At 45.0% G+C, this 20,993-nt stretch overlaps 1 protein-coding gene across 1 annotated transcript in view; it reads right to left on the minus strand.

The window, feature by feature from the left end:
• The window catches only part of LOC311240569 (RNA pseudouridylate synthase domain-containing protein 1-like), a gene marked incomplete at its 3' end in the record, with an annotated part of 38,843 nt that overhangs the window by 7,683 nt on the left and 10,167 nt on the right, over positions 1 to 20,993 (minus strand). The window contains 3 exon segments of the mRNA XM_084329145.1: positions 12,097 to 12,198; positions 19,043 to 19,117; positions 19,120 to 19,144. Of these exon segments, the coding sequence (XP_084185271.1) occupies positions 12,097 to 12,198; positions 19,043 to 19,117; positions 19,120 to 19,144 (202 nt within the window).

Raw genomic sequence — 20,993 nt, forward strand, 5'->3', positions numbered from 1 at the left:
AATGAGAGAATAACTGAATTTATAAATATGAATCTAAAATCTGTCCCTTCAATACAAATGGTGTGGGAAGCATTCAAAGCAACCTGCAGAGGGTGGATTATTAGCTATTCTACAGCCAGAAAGAAGAAAATGATAATGAAGAAAAACAACTTAATATTAGAACTTAAGGCCGTAGAAACACAACACATGCTTAACCCTGGAAATATACAACTGGAAAATACTATGTTGATAATCAATTATACATGAGGAGACAGCGTTTGCTCTTTTCAGACTCAGTAGGAAATATTTTGAATCAGGAGATAAAGCCGGTAAGATGCTAGCACTAAGATTAAAACAATTAGAAAATCGCCAATCAATACCATTTATATGTATTGTACAGGTGCAGTTATTTATGAACAAACATAAATTAATAAAGCTTTCAGTGATTTTTATAGTAAACTCTATCAGTCAGAAGGATCTAAAAAACAGGAAGACATGGATATATTTTTTATATTTACCTACATTACAAGAGGTAGAAAGGGAGCATTTAGAGGGTCCTATCAGAGAATCAGAAATCGTATCTGCCATGAACCTCCTTTCAACAGGGAAAGCACCAGGGAATGATGGATACACCTTAGAGTTTTACAAACAGTTTCAACACAGGCTAACCCCACTGCTTACACTAGTATTCAATGACATAATAGTTCATCAATCCATGCCTCAGAGTATGTGCCAGGCTACTATCTCTTTGTTACCTAAACCTGATAAAGATCACTCACAAATGGGTAATTATCGTCCCTTAAGTTTATTGAACAACGATTATAAGCTATTTGCTAAGATCCTGGCCATACGCATAGAGACAGTCATGCCTTCACTGATCCACCTTGATCAAGTAGGGTTTATTAAAGGCCGCCATGTTTCTAATAATATGAGGAGACTATTTCATGTCAAAAGCAGGCAACCTACAACAACCAGCGGTAGCTTTATCCTTGGATGCTGAGAAAGCTTTCGACAGAATAGAATGGCACTATCTGTTTTATGTCCTTACCAGATTCGGTTTTGGACCCACGGTCATACATTGGGTGATGGCGCTCTACAACAAACCACTAGCTTCAATGAAAACAAATGGCATTATATCTCAACCGTTTCAGCTATTCAGGTCCACCCGACAGGGTTGTCCGGTTTCTCCATCACTCTTCATCCTCGCCCTCGAACCGCTGGCATGTGCCATACGAGCAGAGGAGAAAATCACGGGCATCAATATTGGGGGGCATGACTTTAAAGCTAATCTGAACGCAGATGATGTACTGTTAACACTAACACAACCCTGTCAATCAATCCCACAGGTGATGAAGCTGATTAAAGCATTTGGGGAGTTTTCAGGATATAAGGTGAACTTTAATAAGAGTGAAGCTATTACTCTGAATAACCTGACCCATCCTTCACATATTGGTTCTGCTCCCTTACAGTGGAGATCACAAGGTATGAGATACCTCGGAATAAACATCCGGACACCTATAGACACGATTTTTTATTCTAATGGTCCACACCTCTTGAAGACAATTAGGGAGGATATTAACACTTTGGCTGCCAGGAAATGTGTTTAGACATCATTGCCGGCCATGCTCAAGTTGCCGGAGGACGCTGTACAGCGTCCTTATATCAATATTTCAAAAATCTGCGATCGGATATACAATACAATCATCAAATTTGCTGACGACACAGTGGTGGTGGGCCTGATCTCTGCCAACGACGAGAGGGCCTACCTGGAAGAGGTCAAGGTCCTGGCGGGATGGTGCCAGGAAAACAGCCTCTCCCTGAACGTCAGCAAAACAAAGGAGATGATTGTGGACTTCAGGAGGTCGGGGGTCAAGGACTACAGCCCCCTCAGCATCGACGGGGCACCGGTTGAGAGAGTCAACAGCTTTAAGTACCTCGGAGCCTACATATCCGAGGACTTGACATGGACCACACACATTGACAGTGTTGTGAAGAAGGCACGACAACACCTCTACTTCCTCAGGCGCCTAAGGAAGTTCCAAGTCAGTCAGAAGATCCTTAAGAACTTCTACTCATGTACAATAGAGAGCATCTTGACCGGCAACATCACCTCCTGGTTTGGGAATAGCACTGCACAAGACCGAAGCAGACTACAAAGAGTGACACGTTCAGCCGAACGCGCAATTGGAGGGGGGCTCCCCACCCTCCAGAACATTTACAACAAGCGTTGCACGGGCAAGGCTAAGAGAATCATTAAAGACTCCAGTCACCCGAACAACTGCCTCTTTGAACTGCTGCGGTCAGGCAAGCGATACCGGAGTCTCAAGGCGAGCACAGAAAGACTCAGAAGAAGCTTCTATCCCCAGGCCATCAGGCTGCTAAACGAACAATGAATGAACACTACACAACAACAACCACCAAACGCACATAGCACACACATCCACACGCACACACTCACTTTAAACAAACACACTGTAGCACCCACTCCACACACTTTATAGCACACACCCACTTTAAACAAACACACTGTAGCACCCACTCCCCACACTTTATATTTATTGATGAAGGATTGCACTACAACTCGTACACCTTACTGTAAATCGTACCTAAAATTGTACCTCATCCCATTTCTGCTTTGCACTAGATAGTACTGTACATTAGTACACTGCATAGTATTGTATATTATATGGTAACTCAGAACATTGTACATATGTCTATACCGAACACTGTGACCTCATTTTTCTTCTTCTAAATTACATGCTATATTATGTTATTTGATACTATCTTGTCTAGCACAGTCTCTGGAGCGTAACAGTAAGAAGCATTTTGTATGAAAGTATTCTGTACTTCTGTATGACAACTATTAAAGAACTTGAACTTGGATTCATATGTCCCCTCCGCTGGCCTGAGATCCACCAGGAGGACCCACTGAGCTCTCTGGCGGTTCAGGAGCGCCATCTGGTGGCCGATCGGCGCAATCGCTTAAACAGGAAGTGGCATAGAGGTTGTGCTGGACGTCCGTATTACTTCCGGGCACTCGCTATAGGTCTCGGCATTCTAGCTCGTCACAAAACACAGTGATCGATTGCCAATAACTCGATAAACAACATGATTTGGACGTATATACCATTATACAAGCTGGAGATGGACCGGGTAAATCTACATCCCATAATGATAAGATTTCTACACTACGATGATCGCCCAACGGCGCGCGGAGACTGGGGTGAGTTTTACCGTGTAACGTTACCGTCTTCGATACTAACTGCTATTATCAACATTTGACCCATATTAGATGATTGGTATAACGCTGCCCACGGAATTATAAACGCCCCCTAGCCCATCCGGTCAACATCAGATGACGTGTAGTAACTTCTAGAAGTACGTCTAGTTGGAATTTTTTAGATTGTGCTGATTGCCATAAAACTGTATTGCATCATCAATATAATGCATTTGGGGCTATAGATCACGTTCTGGAGAAAGCTGCAGAAAGAGATGAAAACATACTTATACATTAGACCATACTTTACTATGAATATGTGAATGAAAAAGTTTAACGTTGCTACACAATGAACAATACATATAGGACTTTGAATGGGCCCTAATAATGGCAATGTAGCAATAGAATTTAAAAAGTTATAGCCATGCAAAGAAGGGGTACTTCTCCATAGACAAATAGAGCCGGCAACCTATGGTATATCATGAATTTAACCCAAGGCAACCAAAGTGTTAAGAGATGGACAGTGTTACCCATTTCATTATGGGGTAGAGCAGAGATAATAAAAATGAATATTTTACCTAGAATATCATTTCTAATATCAGCTGTTCCACTCAAATTCCCCTCTTATTGGTTTAAAGAGATAAATAAGTTATTTACAGGTTTCTTATGGAGGGAGAAGACACCTAGAATCAGCTACAAGAAATTGATGAGACCAAGAAATAGCGGTGGACTTAGTATTCCGGATGTTTACTCATACTATCTCTCTTATAATGCCAGATTCCCCTTGTCATGGGTTACATATGCAAGACCGAAATAGGCAGTTGGAAATGGATTGAGGAGAATATTTTATCAGAACTTAGTAAGACGGTATCCTTGGTATCATTATGGTTTCACCCCAAACCTAACTTTAAAATGGATAACCCTATAATAAGATTTTCATGTGAGATAATCAAAACCCTACAGAAACGGCTAGCCTTCAAAGGGACCTCTTTACCTTCATGCTCCATTTGGTCTAACCCCCTATTAATGGCTGGGGGCAGTACACTAGTAAATACTTCAGGGTAAAGGAATACATCAACTAGGACAGATTGTGAAGGATGGAGAGACCCATACCCTTTTAATGAATTGAAAGATCTGTATAATTTAAGAGATAGTGAATTTATGTTGTACTTTCAGTTAAGATCTGTAGTAAGATCAGTATCCATTAAAAATAGCGATATGGGGATAAATAAGGATTTGGATGACAGACTAAGAAGGATCGCTTCAGAAAGGAGGTCAGTATCTAAGATCTATAGGTTACTGTCACTTAGCTCATCAGATGGCCTGGCCTCCATTAAACAGCAGTGGGAGAGGGATTTGAAGGTTTCCTTGACTGCTCCACAATGGGAGACTTTTAAAAAATACAACAACATCATCCAAATGTGTAAGATATAAAATGATACAATTAAAGGTAGTTCATCGAGCCTATATTACACCATGTAAAATAAAAAAAATTTATCAAGCCATCTCAGATTTGTGCTGGTGTGGATGTGGGGAGGTAAGAACACTCATCCACATGTTGTGGCATTGCCCCACAGTGAAGAGTTTTTGGCACAAGGTCATTTTAAGACTATCCTCTATTCTCAGTGTTAAGATACCCTTATGTCCAAAAGTCTGCCTCTTGGGCATAGGGGTAGTTGGTATACAATCAGCACTTACGCAACGCATCATTACACTAGCACATATGTCAGTTAAACGTACAATCATGATGAACTGGAAGATCCAAAAGCCAAATTGTTTCTGCATGGACACCTGGATGAGGGATTTCATGGACCTATTGACAATGGAACGAGCAGCTTCAACGCTCACTGAACATGACCATGGAGAGGACGGTCCCTGGATCTATGTAAGGACATATTTGGAGAATACTTATGACTGAAAGCAGGAGTGTTTGATCTGCACCCCCCCCCCCCCCCCCCCATTTTGTTAGTGTGTTTTGTCTGTATTGTACCGTTTGTGAGTTTTGTTTTGTCTGTATTGTACTGTATTGTATTGTTTATTGTTTGTGAGTTTAGTATTATTTGTATTGTACTGTTTGTGAGTTTAGTTTTGTCTGTATTGTACTGTATTTATGTTGATCTGTTTTGTGTTTCAAACTATTAATAAAAAAAAATAAAAGAGCCGAGAAGGTCTGTGACGCTAAATTGTCCGTGCCCCAACCCATAGATAGTTCCAACTCACCGAATTACGTTAATCCACCACAGTTGCACCCAATATTTAAATAATGTTAGTCTAAATAAATGTAGACAGATAATGTACGTATTTTAAAAATAGAATGAACAGAGCAGTGTTGTTTTGAAACAGTACAGTGTGTGTGTGTGTGTGTGTGTGTGTGTGTGTGTGTGTGTGTGTGTGTGTGTGTGTGTGTGTGTGTGTGTGTGTGTGTGTGTGTGTGTGTGTGTGTGTGTGTGTGTGTGTGTGTGTGTGTGTGTGTGTGTGTGTGTGTGTGTGTGTGTGTGTGTGTGTGTGTGTGTGTGTGTGTGTGTGTGTGTGTGTGTGTGTGTGTGTGTGTGTGTGTGTGAGTGTGTGTGTTAGTTTGATGTATGCTGGAATTTATATTGATGGCCTTCTAATTTGTTTATTTATTTAAAATAACAGTGACACTTTTCCTTTTGATAAGAAATCCAGCCATATTCCTTTCATTGTATTTCAAATACTGCACTTTAATTTCAAGCGGAAAACTAATCTTTCCATTAGGAACTGACAATCAGGGAATTTAAACATTGTTGACATCTAGTGCTGGCTGAGCATATTGTTTGTTTGCACTAAGTTAATACTTTGACAAATGTAGCCTATATTTTTCAGTCAGTTCGGTCTTTGTGTGCCAAACTTTATTTAAGGCAAACCACTGTAAACCTTTTTTTTTTTTTTTTTTTATAAATGAGAAGCATGTTTAGATTTTTGAGTTACATTTCTTCTTTTTTTTTATAAAAAACAGTGTATATCGAACCGAACCGAAAACGGTTAGCCCAAAACCGTGTTCTGTATCGTTAGTGGCTTAGCTTGGCATCACTACTGCACTATCTCGCGTACGTGCACGCGTACTGAATAAACCACAAATGTACCTCTAATACCAGTATTAGTCTGACCACACCCCTCATCAGCTTACCTTCATAAGCAGGTGTGTGGTCACCTGCTCTCCTCCTTCTCGCTTTCACCACAAGGAAGAAGTGCCTCGGTAGATCCCCACACTTGACACCATGATGGAAGAAATTGGATTAGGAACAGCTTTGGGAAACAAGGATACGTTGACATCATATCTTTATTTTCTCTCTCACTATTTTCGAGAAAATACGGCGATATTGTCTTCGTACTGGAGGGTCTGGAAGATGATGATCATTCTAAAAACCCTCCACCGGTTTTCGTATTGGGAGCACGCCGCTGCATGCTTCTCAACTGCAGTTCCTTGCTGTGTTTGTTGGGGTGAAACCTGTCAGGCCACAGCTGAACTGTCGGACATGCCGCTGTTGTGAGAAGCGGTGCGTTCCAGGTTGGGTGAGTAGTGTTTGCTGGCGGGCTCCACTTGTCTGTTAGTGCTATGGGGGCTACTTGACAAAGTTTATGGAAACCGGCCCCAGACTAGGGTCCTTTGTTCAGCCACCTAGGCGACAGAAGGCCTTGGTCTGGAGACCATTATAGTTTTAACTAGTGGGCCGCGACCATTGACACTGGTGATCCCTGTGTGTTCTGGACGAGTGGATTATCTCTGTCACCGTGTTAAGGCCCCATCTTTCATATCCAAATGAGAGTATTCCTTCACGAGGGGATATGTGCATGTAATGTGCGATAGCGGCAGATTCATGTTCAATGTCAGCTACACAGGCCAGTTGGTACTGTGCTGATCCGTCGGATGTGGTAATGTCACCGTTGTGAAGCGGTGTGGACATCTTGTTTTCTCTTTTCTCTTAAAAAGTGAGGAGAGGTTCAGAACGGCGGCCTGTCTGGGTGAGTGTTATGTCATTGTTTACATGTTCATAGCTTACGGTTAGCCGGTCAGCTGTTAACTGCTGCGTTAGCCTGCTGGATCGCTGCATGGCCTGCTTAAGGCCTACTATTAGCCAGTCGGCTGTTAGCTGCGGGGCTAGCATGTCGTGGTCGCTAGGTGACGTTAGCTTGCTGCTATGGCCATGGCCTGGCGCGGGGTAGCTTAGCTTCTCGCGCGCCGCCGGGAGCTCGCTTCTGATCGCGTGCGTCGTTAGATTGGCGTCTCGCGAGCAGAAGCAATAGCACCCGAACGGTTGGAGCAGCCGTTAGCTTGATGCTATTCTGTTGAACGTGCTTTGATCTTAACATGTTTTACACTCTTGACCACGACGTCATCCTTGACAGGGGATGTTCGTCGACCCTGCCCTGAGCCTGGACGGGGATTGCGTCAACAAAGAGGACTGTAGCGACTGGTTGGAGCGGCGACGCTGCCCGGATCGAACAACACAGGACGGCTGTGTTCTACGGTGTCTTGTGACTGCACTTCGCTGATCTGCGTTCCGGGTAGGTACGGGGTTGGCCAGACCTCATAACACGTCTTCTGGTTTTACTTTGCTAAATGTATTGTGAATAACGGTGTTTTTTTTTTTTTCCCAAAACGTGTGTTGCTGCAATGCATTTAGGATACGTTGCGGGTTGTGTGTGAGCTGTTTTTGTCACTGGCAGTTAGCTTCTCCGTGCAAACGGGATGTAATGATCTGGTTGTTGTGTGAGTAACACGACCGTGTACTCACAACTAAGGTAACTAACCTATGAAGCTATGCTTGGTGACAAGTGAGTAAAAGAATATTCTTTCTCAGACTGTAATGACAATGAACAGTGTGTTCACACATTAACAGGTTTTCCTGTTTTAACTGGCCGTATTGAGGGTAAAATAGGAGGATTGTGTTTTCCCCCCCGGTTCCCTGGGGACTTTATCACCTCCTATCAGACATGTTGTGCATTAATTGTGTCTTTTGTGTGGTAGGGATACGATGTAACTCTTAGCTTGATTGCTGAGGTTGTGCTAAATCTGCTGGAGAAACTTATTTCCTAAAGGGAAATTGGTTTGGTTGCTGTCATGTGTGCTTAGCAAGGCCTGTGGTCGATACTAATCAAGAATGATGTATTCTCTCATTGTGAAAAAAACGGCGTTCCTCTGTTGAGTGTTTTTTTTTTGCCATTTTTTGTAGGTGATGATGGGTTGTGTGTGTCATGTGACCTACAACTGGGTTGTACTGGCCACAGAAGCACATGTGTATGTTGGACCGGGGTTCTTAGAGCCCTCTCTATTCTGTGTTTTTCCTTAGTAAAAATCAGATGGCAGGTTAGCTCATGCGCTGTGTGGAGCTGTGAAACGCTTCATAGAGCTGACTATGACTGTGTCATATTCTCTTTTTGTCGTTACGTCGTATCATGGGTGTGGGGTCGTAAAGGGGTGAACTGGTAACCTTTCCTCTCCCCATTGTTCTGTCGGTCAGGGGTACACCCCCTGTCCTTCAAGGTTCCCGTCACGTGGCGGTTCGGCACGTTACGGGGGGGGGGGGGGGGGGGGGGGAGGGAGTTCCTGGTCCCACGGCCTGGTATATTGGGCGTGTGCACCGCAGGAATTCCCCCGCCATAGAGTACGTCACCGTGCGCGTCTCTGTTGGTAGGACTTCCGTGTGCTGTTCAGGTCCATGTGATGGATCTGTTTTCAGGGGGGGTGGTCAGGGCTCCTCCTCACCAAGCGCCTATTCAGGCCTTCTGTGAGTTCGGACTCCTTCTTCCATGTGAGGAAGCCTCCATCAGAGTACAGAGCCTTCCTCCTCAGATTGTCAAAGTGAGTGGACCCTCTAGAAGGGTCCTTTTCTATTGTATGTATATTCGATTCACTTCGTTTATTGAGTGTGTATGGGTTCAGTGCCTCTTCCCCGGAGGCCCTAAAACCAGTTTTTTACATGGCTCAAGGTGCAATATATTCTTTTCAATCTGTACAGCTCGCGTGGGAAGTCTCTCTGGGGATCCCCGTCTCTTCCTATGGGAGGGTGGTGGGATGTAAAAATGTGAACATTTTTTACCCCGGCTGTGTAGACTGGGATACATACTGTTGATGCTTCCTTCTTTCTATTCCAGAAGTGTTGGAGTTAGGGAGTGTCACACCCCTCTTGTCGTTCCCCTGGGCGCCTTGGGGATTCAATGACAGGTCTAAATAGCCTGTTCATTGATGGGGGTGTGTCCCGACGCACGTATAGTGCTAGCTCGCTGTAAACAGGCGATTGACTGGCACGCCTTGGTTGCTTGTGGTTGAAACAGCGTTTTTATAAAGCAACTGAGATGGGGGTTTTTCCTCTTCCGACGACCACATCCCATGACCTGGGTGGGTTGTCGACGGATTCTCGTTCATGTCTGGGGGATGATGACGGGATGGATCTGAACATATGTAGTGGGGTCTCACGCCCTTGGGGTGGGCCACCAGGCGCGGTTCGTCCGAACGTCTGGGTGGCGCCTTCTTTTCATGTTAAGATCAACACGCATATCTGCCCTTCTCCTGGAGTAGGCATGTCGGCGTGGTTAGGGCACGGGACTGGTTCTGGCACGCTGGTCCAGATCAGTTGAACCCGTTGTCCGCCGGGGATGCAGATCTGCTGTTCTGGTACCCTGAGGGACTTGGGCTTTTTTCAGGGGGAAAAATGCCGGGTCGGTCTGGGTGTCACAGGGTTAAGCGCTATGGAGACCCTGGTTGGGTATGTTTTTACTCAGCACTGTCGTCATGGCTTACAGCCATGCCATTCTGTACGCGCTCGATCTCGTCGGATCTCGGCCGCTACACAGGTTGGTCCTGGTTAGTACTTGGTTGGGAGACCGCCGGGGAATACCAGGTACGGTGTGCTTAGGGGCTGGTTCTCCATTATTTTTCGCTCCTCTCTCACGCATGGTGAAGAGGGGCCTGTGGGGGTGGTTTTTTGACCTCCTCTGGTGACCCTGTGCTTCCCGTACCGCCAGGCCCGGTCCGAAGTGATGTTTGCGACCCGTAGGCCTGGGTTAACCCTTTTTGGAAACTGAAACACTTGTACTGCGGTATAGCCGGTGTATGCCCGCAGGTGTGTTTTGGAGTTTTTTCTTGAGGGGTTATAGGAACAACCACCGCATTGGGTAACACCGAGGTGGTTGATTCCCTGGTGTGTTGGAGCAGTGTCAACTCCCGGGTTCACCGTTTGAGGGTGCCCCTGCACGTTCATGACGTCTGCCAATCGTGTCAGCCTTCTCTGCCTCGACCCCTCTGGGTGGGGGTTTTTAAATGGAGGCTTGGTCATGCAACACCGCCAGCTTACGCTCCTTCCGCCGGGGCGGCTGTGTTCAGCTGTCCCCTCTGGCGCCTGTCTCGTCCGCAGTCTCCAGGCTAGGGTTAACAGCCTGTTGCCTGGTTTTTCCCCGGTGCGCTGCCTGCTTCCGTTGGTTAACCTTTTTGTGTGCTTACGGCCATGCTGACTGCCTGTTCTGCAGGGTCAGTGTGCCAGGCGGTGTACTATTGGGGGGACGGGGCCCGCTCGGCTTACGGCCATACCAACCTGAACACGCCCGATCTCGTCCGATCTCGGAAGCTAAGCAGGTTCTGGCCTGGTTAGTACTTGGATGGGATTCCGCCTGGGAATACCAGGTGCAGTAACTGAGGGGCCTTTGTCCGAATACGCTGGCGATGTGGGGGGCGGGGCACTACGTGCCCACCTGGTGGGGTCTTGATGCTGGCATCATGGACTTCTCCGGGCCCCCATTCCAGGGAGTCCAGTCCTTTTGGTGGGTCTGGGTCTTCCTTCGCGCTCCGCTGCTACGGCCTTGCCACGGGGTTGGGTTTGCCCTTGGCCCCGTGATTCTGGGGGCAGTAACGAGGTTGTTCCTCCGTTCGTTCCCGGGTGGCATGCGGGTTGTGCGTGTGTGTAGTCGTGGGGTCAGGCCACGGTCTGCTCACCCTGTGCGTTAAGTTGCTTGAGTGCCTCTTCGCACGGTCGGGTCCGTCGCCTTCCCGTGAAGCCTCTAATAGGGGGGATACCCTCCATTAGGGGGGGTCGGGGGGGCTCGGCCCTCCCTGTTCTGATGGTTTTGGGGGGCTGTCAGCGGGGTGTATTTGTCAGCCAAGTGGCTCCGCTTGGCCTCCCTTGTGCAGTAGTGATGCCAAGCTAAGCCACTAACGATACAGAACGATAGGTTATGACTATAACCAAGTTCTGTTAGTTAGGGGCGATGCTTGGCATCAGACGGCCGCTGCAGCCCTTGTCCTCACCTTGTGGTGAACGCTTGGGAAGGAGGAGAGCAGGTGACCACACACCTGCTTATGAAGGTAAGCTGATGAGGGGTGTGGTCAGACTAATACTGGTATTAGAGGTACATTTGTGGTTTATTCAGTACGCGTGCACGTACGCGAGATAGTGCAGTAGTGATGCCAAGCATCGCCCCTAACTAACAGAACTTGGTTATAGTCATAACCTATCGATACGAACCGAACCGTCGATTTTGTGAACCGTTCCACCCCTAGTGTTTACATCTGTCTGCTTGAGAAAATACCATGTTCTGCAATAAAAATTATTGAAGTGAGATGAACAGACTGAACTTTATTTTATTAGATAAAACATGTTGACAAAGTTTTACTTTGCAGTTGAAAAAAGGTAATAAATCGCAATATATCGCAATATTAATATCGCAATATTAATATCGCAATACTCAGCATATCGCAATATATTTAGTATTGCAGCAATACTATCGTATCGTGACTCAAGTATCGTGATAGTATCGTATCGTGAAGCCTCTGGTGATTCCCACCCCTAATGACGTATATTATGCCAGATAGGGTACGGACCCTCACCTGTATCTTGTGTATACGATAATGAATATCTTATCTTATCTTAGATGACTGTAGTTACCAGTGAGTGGCTGCAGAATCACTTTGGTGACGGGGTCCCCATCATATGTTCCATATTCCAACACGGTCAGCTGTGTCTGGCAAAGTTTGGGGTTCTCACAGCCTGAGAAGAGAGGAACCAGAGAGAGAGAGGGGGAGAACATCTCCTTTAATAGAGGCTTGGGGTTCACAGCCTGAGAAGAAAGGAACCAGAGAGAGAGGGGGGGGGGGGACATCTCCCTTGAATAGAGGCGTGGGGTTCTCACAGCCTGAGAAGAGAGGAACGAGAGAGAGAGAGAGAGAGAGAGAGAGGAGGGAGAACATCTCCCTTTAATAGAGGCTTGGGGTTCTAACAGCCTGAAAAGAGAGGAACGAGAGAGAGAGAGAGAGAGAGAGAGAGAGAGGAGAGAGAGGAGAGAGAGAGAGAGAGAGAGAGAGAGAGAGAGAGAGAGAGAGAGAGAGAGAAGAGAGAGAAGAGAGAGAGAGAGAGGGAAACATCTCCCTTTAATAGAGGTTTGGGGTTCTCACAGCCTGAGAAGAGAGGAACCAGAGAGAGAGGGGGGAGAACATCTCCCTTTAATAGAGGCTTGGGGTCTCACAGCCTGAGAAGAAGGAACCAGAGAGAGAGAGAGGGGGGGAAAACATCTCCTTGAATAGAGGCGTGGGTTCTCACAGCCTGAGAAGAGAGGAACGAGAGAGAGAGAGGAGGAGAACAGCTCCCTTAATAGAGGCTTGGGTTCTAACACCTGAAAGAGAGGAACGAGAGAGAGAGAGAGAGAGAGAGAGAGAGGAGAGAGAGAGAGAGAGAGAGAGAGAGAGAAGAGAGAGAGAGAGAGAGAGAGAGAGAGAGAGAGAGAAGAGGGGAAACATCTCCTTTAATAGAGGCTTGGGGTTCACAGCCTGAGAAGAGAGGAACCAGAAGGGGGGGGGGGGGGAGAACATCTCCCTTTAATAGAGGTGTGGGGTTCTCACAGCCTGAGAAGAGGACGAAAGAGAGAGAGAGAGAGGGGAGAACATCTCCTTTATAGAGGCTTGGGGTCTCAGCCTGAGAAGAGAGGACCAGAGAGAGAGAGAGAGGGGAGGAACATCTCCCTTTAATAGGAGAGATGACATGTCATCAGCTTGTGACTGCAACGTGTTCCTGTTCGCGGACGACTCAGCCCCACGCTGTCTCTGACAGGAACAAGTTGCAGGTTGAAAAAGCCCTCAGCTCTGAACTCGGCAGAATCTACACCTGGCTCGCTGATAAACTATCATTACACCTGGGTAAAACAGAATCCATTCTCTTTGGATCAAATAACAAACTCAGCAAGGCCAATGGCTTCTGTTACAGTGGGTGACAATATTGTCACAAGGAAAGATGAAATTAAATACCTAGGTTCCATCCTAGAGGCAAATCTTTCCTGTGACAAAATGGCAACCAATGTAGTCAAAAAAAGTCAACCAACGAACAAGATTCTTGTACCGGATCTCCTCTCTGGTAAACAAGAATACCCTGAAGACTCTGGCAGGAGCACTCATTCAAGGGTACTACGACTATGCTTGCACCTCATGGTACCAAAGCACCTCAAAGGCACTAAAAACAAGATTACAAACATCACAAAACAAACTGGTCACACTACCGCTTGACCTTACTCCTAAAACCCACCTCACCCCTGCCCATTTTGACAACCTAGGATGGCTTAGAGTAGATGACAAAGTACAGCAACTTGCAATGGGCCTGGTCTACAAGATACACTACACCACTAAGGTACCCATGTACATGTTGAAATACTTCCCAAAGGTCAGTGAATACCACGACCACAACACCAGAGGGAGTTCCACAAATCATGTTCAACCCAGATTCGGCTCAAACAAGGGACTAAACACGTTTCGCAATTATGCCACAACAATGTGGAACGCCCTACCCACAGCCGTAAAAGAATGTGAATCCCTACCCACCTTCAAAACCACTCTAAAAGAGCACATACGGGAGGCTGCAATTCTACAATCTGTTAATAAAATGTTCAATCAATCAATCAATCAATTATCACAGCCTGAGAAGAGCGGAACCAGAGAGAGAGGGGGGAGAACATCTCCCTTTAACACATTGGACGCCAGACCCGACACAAGTCGGGTTAACTCGCCGAACGTTGGGCGCCAAACCCGGGAAAAGTCGGGTTTTTATCATTATTTCTTTTATTCGATATTTCCATTCATAATCCATCCATCCAGCCTGATGTTATCATTGGGAATGGGTCTGAGATCGCAAACGTCCAATACCGCTGCCTAACGCCTAAACCCTGTGGCTTGGGCTGTGTGTCGATCTAAGAAGTCCGGGTTTTCCTTCTCGGGCAGGACAAGCGTTTATAACACATGGATTGGGGAGACTCAAGCACCGCCGGTTCATGTGTTTTGGTGGATTATCTTGGCAACATGACCGACATCAATACTTGGAATGGCGATCAGATAATTGGAATATTATTTTTGCAGTACATCATACTAGACAAGGTAAGGGCTATATGCTATCAATCTTGCGTTGATCCGATAATTCCTTCCCCACGATCAAATCAAATCAAATAAAATGTATTTATAGGGCCCGACAAAACACGTTAATGTCCCCATGGGCCGTACAGGTCTTCTTTAAACAAGTCAAGAAGAAAACAAAACAATAAGTCAAGAACAGAACAAGAACACCATAAGGTCCAAACATTTTTAGATGAATTCAAATAAATGAAAGAATGCAAGCACTCCCAGACATACCCCACGCGAAGGTAAGGAAAAACTCACTAAAACCGGAGCGTGTGTCTGTAATGTACTGTGTAACATATTCCGTTGGTGACGATCGAAGCATAGAAACCCCCCCCCTTTCATGCATGCATGATGAAACATAATACTGATAATCTAGCGTCGATTTCAGATTGATTGTTGATCCAAGCAAGGAATGGCACGATTCCTAATGAAATGCACTAAAACGCTGTTTAGCTGTGTTTCCTGGGATTACACAGAATTACTCTAAAACTATACTCATATTCACCACGGTATAAAACGGGAATGTATGGATGAAAAAAGTATCTGTTTCTTGCATCTTGATCCACTTTTTCTCCTTATTTTTTTCTATTTTTCTCCCATCCCAATTTCGCCTCGCCAATTCACCCTTCAATTCTCCCCTCCCCTGTCTCGAACGTTGCTAGACTATGCCTCCCACTGGTCGGCTGCAGTGAGGACCAAGCCTTGCATCACGTGTCCCCTCCGGTACACGAGGAGGCAGCTGTCGCATCTTTTCACCTGTACAGCGCGATCTCTCAGTGGCGAGGAGTAACGCATGGGAGGCTCACTCTGCCCCCGATGCTTCCTGATTCTGCTGTACAGGCGCACCAACCGACCTGTAGGAGTCGCCGTCCACAACGTCCAATCCCCACCCACCAGCTTTCCCACCCCTAACACTGCCAATTGTGTTAGTATGAACGACCAGCCAAGCTGGTAGCAACGCCGAGAGCTGGGCTCGAACCCAGCGTCTCCTGCGTTAGTGGCGAGCGCCTTGCCCACTGTGCCACTTAGCCGCCCCCGTTTTTTGCATCTTGACCGGAAGAAACTCAATGACAATCGACTATATTATTAGATCCATAGCTATAATATTTAATATAGTTTTAGCACTGCAAACATCGGCATGTATCGCCATTCATTACAGCGCTGGCACACACGGCCATACGCCCACAGCGACCTCTGGCGCTGAACCTGTTAATAGGCCTTGCATGGAATGTTTGTATAGTTCTCTTTCTTCCAACATGGCATTATGTAACCATTGGTAACCACTTTCTAATGTTTGTGCAGTGGTAGAATAGGTAAAACACTGGAAAAGCACAATGTTACTATTCTACTGTGACTTGTTTACAAGATCCAGTAATAAGACACAAATATAAAACTTCTGTTGACATATTTCTCATATATCAACACATAGCAACTGTTTTTTCTTCCAACATGGTAGATAAATGGGCATTGTAAACATTACACGAAAGGCCTCTTATTGACATATGATACAATCTCTCACCACATAAACACAAACACACACACACACACACACACACACACACACACACACACACACACACACACACACACACACACACACACACACACGATGTATGAGATGACCTGAAGAACCATGACATGGTTAAATACATGATATAATTAAGCATTACATCACGCGCAGGAGTGGTTTGTGAACAATAAACCATGCCTAGGGGTGGTCGTTAGACCCCCCTAGGCATGGTTTATTGTTCACAAATCACGACTGCAAGTGGTGTAATGCTTTTATACAACTGCCACATTCATCCAACCTTATTGCTATACAATAAACACACATTAATCGAAGATTTATTGAAAAAACCATCCGCCAGAAAAAGTCGTTCCCACAACTACAAAAAAGACAAGTTGCCTCCATGTGGAAGCAGCTTGAAGTGCATCCAACCAACTAACAAATCCAACTGTGTATTATTGGAATGATTGAGAGAAGTTGCCTCCATGTGGAAGCAGCTTGAAGTGCATCCAACCAACTAACACATCCAACTGTGTGTTATTGGCAAACTAACACATCCAACTGCCTTTCAACTAAGGCATCCAACCAACTAACACATCCAACTGCCTTTCAACTAAGACATCGAACCAACTAACACATCCAACTGCCTTTCAACTAAGACATCCAACCAACTAACACATCCAACTTTTCTTTAGTTTTTAATTATGAAGTTAGTGGTTATTGGAATGATTGATTGATTGATTGATTGAAAATTGTATTACCAGATGCAGAATGGGTACAATACAGTACGGCTCAATACACACAATTGTTAAGGGGATGCAGACCTTCTTTCTATAGAACTTCATTCTTAGATGCTTCTATAGAAAGTAGGTAAAACAAATTAAAAAGTTTTCTTTGCCCTATAAGAAAAAAAAGTTTTCTTCGCCCTATTTTTTTTATTTATTTTTTTTAGCCTAAACTTAACCAGTTGGAAACCAGGCATACAGTAATAAAATTAGCAATCAACCAATCAATCAATTCAATAGACCATGCTCACTTAAAACAGCGCTGCTTCTCTCTCAGTCTGACTCCCCCGCTGTTGCAGACAGGAGTGTGTGTGTGTGTGTGTGTGTGTGTGTGTGTGTGTGTGTGTGTGTGTGTGTGTGTGTGTGTGTGTGTGTGTGTGTGTGTGTGTGTGTGTGTGTGTGTGTGTGTGTGTGTGTGTGTGTGTGTGTGTGTGTGTGTGTGTGTGTGTGTGTGTGTTTGTGGGTACGCCAGCGTCGGACAGTGTGAGAGTGAACACTGCAGTCAGTGGGAAGGAAGTAGAAATTTAAAATAATGCAAATAATCAATCAATCAATCCGCGATTTTTCTTTTGTTCTAAAATGACTCATGACCCATCAATTACATCATCCAACATTGTTTAAAGGACTAAGACATTCGCCTTGACAGAATCGCTTCATATTTAGTCGTTATGATGCTATCAACATATCCATTTATTAAAGATTATTGTCCGCCATCTTGTTTTCTCCCGGAGTGAGCCGGCGGAGTGATATGTGATTCGGTTGTGGGCGGGTCCTGGGCCCAGGACCGTGGATTGTTCCCAATAAATACGTGTAAATGGACTGTTTCAGCCAATCAGAATCGAGAAATTTGCATGCCGTTGTATAATACATTACTTGGGTAGACACATTACTGTTGTAGATCTACAGAGGCAGAAAGGATTTGGAAAAAGGTAGACTAGAATGCATTTTGTATGCATGGGTGCAGGTTTAACTTTGCTACATACAGTCTAGTTATTAGCAATGGCAGGCTAGTCGGGATGACAAAAGGCTGATCTGTGCACCTCTAAAGTGGTCCGCACACGGCGAGCGACCGACGTCGCCTGGCGATGCGATCGCCTGTCGCTCAACGACAATCGCTTAGCACCCCACACCAGAGGCGACCGTTCAGGTATAATAAGCTATGTGTCGCTCTGTTTAGCTGTGGGTGTTTCCCCCCGGGAGATATAGGAGGACGGACCGCCGGGACCGGACGTTAGGTTGTCGTGAAGCAAGCGTATATATATTAGCAGGTAGCTGTGTTGTGCATTACGAGGGAGTATTAACCTGTAAAACCCATATTGAGCTGAAATTAAACCACCATACGAATACAACCTCTCCTCATTCTTCCTGACATTACTGCATGACTGATCGCTACAATACGTTCACTAGGCACCGATTGGACAAGTATTGTTATGCACCTGCTGAGAGAGAATGTTTTTTCACTGAAGACGCAAACTGTTCTGTTCTCAACCATCATTTTCTTTGGACAATAAACCTTACAAACTACATCAGCTGCAGCCTGGACATTAAACTCTGTCAACATCCACGACTTCTTTTGTTACCCGAGTATAAAAACACTAGTAGGTGCATCGTGGCGCATTGTTCATTTATTAGTTAATGACAAGCGGCCACTATAGCTTCTCCAACTAACGTTAATTATTTAAATTGTTCCTGTTAATAATAATTAACATAAGTAGCATGGTAATAATACGTAGGTTATTGATCAATGAATATATTGATAAATTAATGGTGTACAAATGATACACCAGTAGAACTTCTGTACTACTTCTACTGTAGAAGTCATGTTATTTCCTCATTGTCCTTGCTGTGTCGCCTGCCGTCGCCTCAAAAAATAGGATCGAGGTGATTTTTAGCGAGACCTTACCGTCGCTTCAAAATCTCCTGCCGTGTGGGCTGTCTCATTCATAACAATGGAGAATTCTGTCGGTCGCCTCGCTTAAAAAATCGGTCGCCTGACAAATCGCCCGCCGTGTGCGGATCACTTAACTCTCTCGCGCACGCACATACATACACACACACACACACACACACACACACACACACACACACACACACACACACACACACACACACACACACACACACACACACACACACACACACACAGCAGTGATAGGTTCAAATACCCTCAGCTCCTTCTATACACATCATGTGTGTCTTGCCCTCCGAGGAGTTCTTTCCAATGGAGAAGTCCAGAGTCCTGTCTCCTGCTCCATCCAGCCACGCACCTGAAGGATAGAATGACAACAACAATAATACATATTATTATTATTACTACTATTATAGCGGTTTCATATGTATAGGTAGCCAGAAATATCATTCAAAAGACCAAACTATTAACATACAACAATATCAATCAAGCACACGGAATCACTCCCACCAGGAATCTTTGCCATCATTGTGGGTGAAGACGAAGGCAGCTGGTCGGTTGGTTGTTTGGACTGTGTGCAGTGTGCAGTGTTTCCCACCACAATATCAAACAGGCCCACCACAATATCAAACAGGCCCACCACAATATCAAACAGGCCCATCACAATATCAAACAGGCCCACCACAATATCAAACAGGCCCATCACAATATCAAACAGGCCCACCACAATATCAAACAGGCCCACCACAATATCAAACAGGCCCATCACAATATCAAACAGGCGCACCACAATATCAAACAGGCCCATCACAATATCAAACAGGCCCACCACAATATCAAACGGGTCCATCACAATATCAAACAGGCCCACCACAATATCAAACAGGCCCATCACAATATCAAACAGGCCCACCACAATATCAAACAGGCCCATCACAATATCAAACAGGCCCACCACAATATCAAACAGGCGCACCACAATATCAAACAGGTCCATCACAATATCAAACAGGCCCGTCACAAATACATTTCCCAAACTGATACAATAGCACATTAGCCCTTTCACTACCACACTACAGACGGTTAACCGTCTTTGTCGTGTGGCAGTGAAAGGGTTAACATTCTGTATTGTCGCAGTGAAAGAGTTAATAACGTCTCGTCTGGCATATTTTCCACTGCATGTCTGGTTTGTATTGACCCATCTCAAACTCTGGAGGAAAGCGACAGTTGTGATTGGAGGAAAGAGAAAAGAGGGCAGGTTGGAGATAGGTCAATCTACGGCAGGGGTCGGCAATAGGCGGCCCGCGTGCCGAAATTGGCCCGCCAGCAATCATTTCTGGCCCGTCAGTTTATTTTGAGAATATGATATTTATTTAATTTTCATCATATTATTTTTATTATATGCATACTTTATGTTTTATCCATGTTAACACAATGGCGCCCAGCCACGGAGATGTCCGTGTTTCGAATCCAACGGTTGAGGACCAACCACGGACATGTCCGTGGCAAGGTTTTTTTTTATTTATTCCATTTTAATAACCTACTCAATGTCACCGAGCAGCACTGCAGAAGTACCCTACTCTTTGAATTCGAAAAAGTGCATTACCGGCCAGATCCTCTTAGGGGCGCTATCTCGATAATGCAGTGTTCCCTGTGGCAGAAGTTGTCTTGTTTTTTCTGGATCTCCAATGTAGTTTTCTGCTAACATGAAGCGATGCCTATAGCCTGTTACACGGAATACGTTTTGGGACGTGGATTTCAGTGTGCAGTAAAGGAATAATATCATCAGCCAATGGACATATCGATCTACCAGATGGCGATCGATAACTGGGATATCCTTTGGGGGATCCAACTGGCCCACGGTAAGATCTTTTTCACGTAAATTACATGCTGATCAGACCTTGTTATGATAGCCATCCACCCGATCAGCGAATGTGGCTACTGAGGCTAACGCGGCTATTGGTAATCAATAATCAGAAACGAGGGATTTTACTTGCTTCAACAACAACAAAGCAGTCGGGGCAATGGCAAGGCGAAAACGGTCGCAAGTGTGGTTACAATTTACAAAGCTAGATGCAGACAACGCTCACTGCAATATATATATATATATATATATATATATATATATATATATATATATATATATATATATATATATATATATATATATATATATATATATATATATATTAACAAATTGTTCTAAA

This window comes from Notolepis coatsorum (genome assembly GCF_963971535.1).
Source record: "Notolepis coatsorum genome assembly, chromosome: 14".
Lineage (NCBI taxonomy): Eukaryota > Metazoa > Chordata > Actinopteri > Aulopiformes > Paralepididae > Notolepis > Notolepis coatsorum.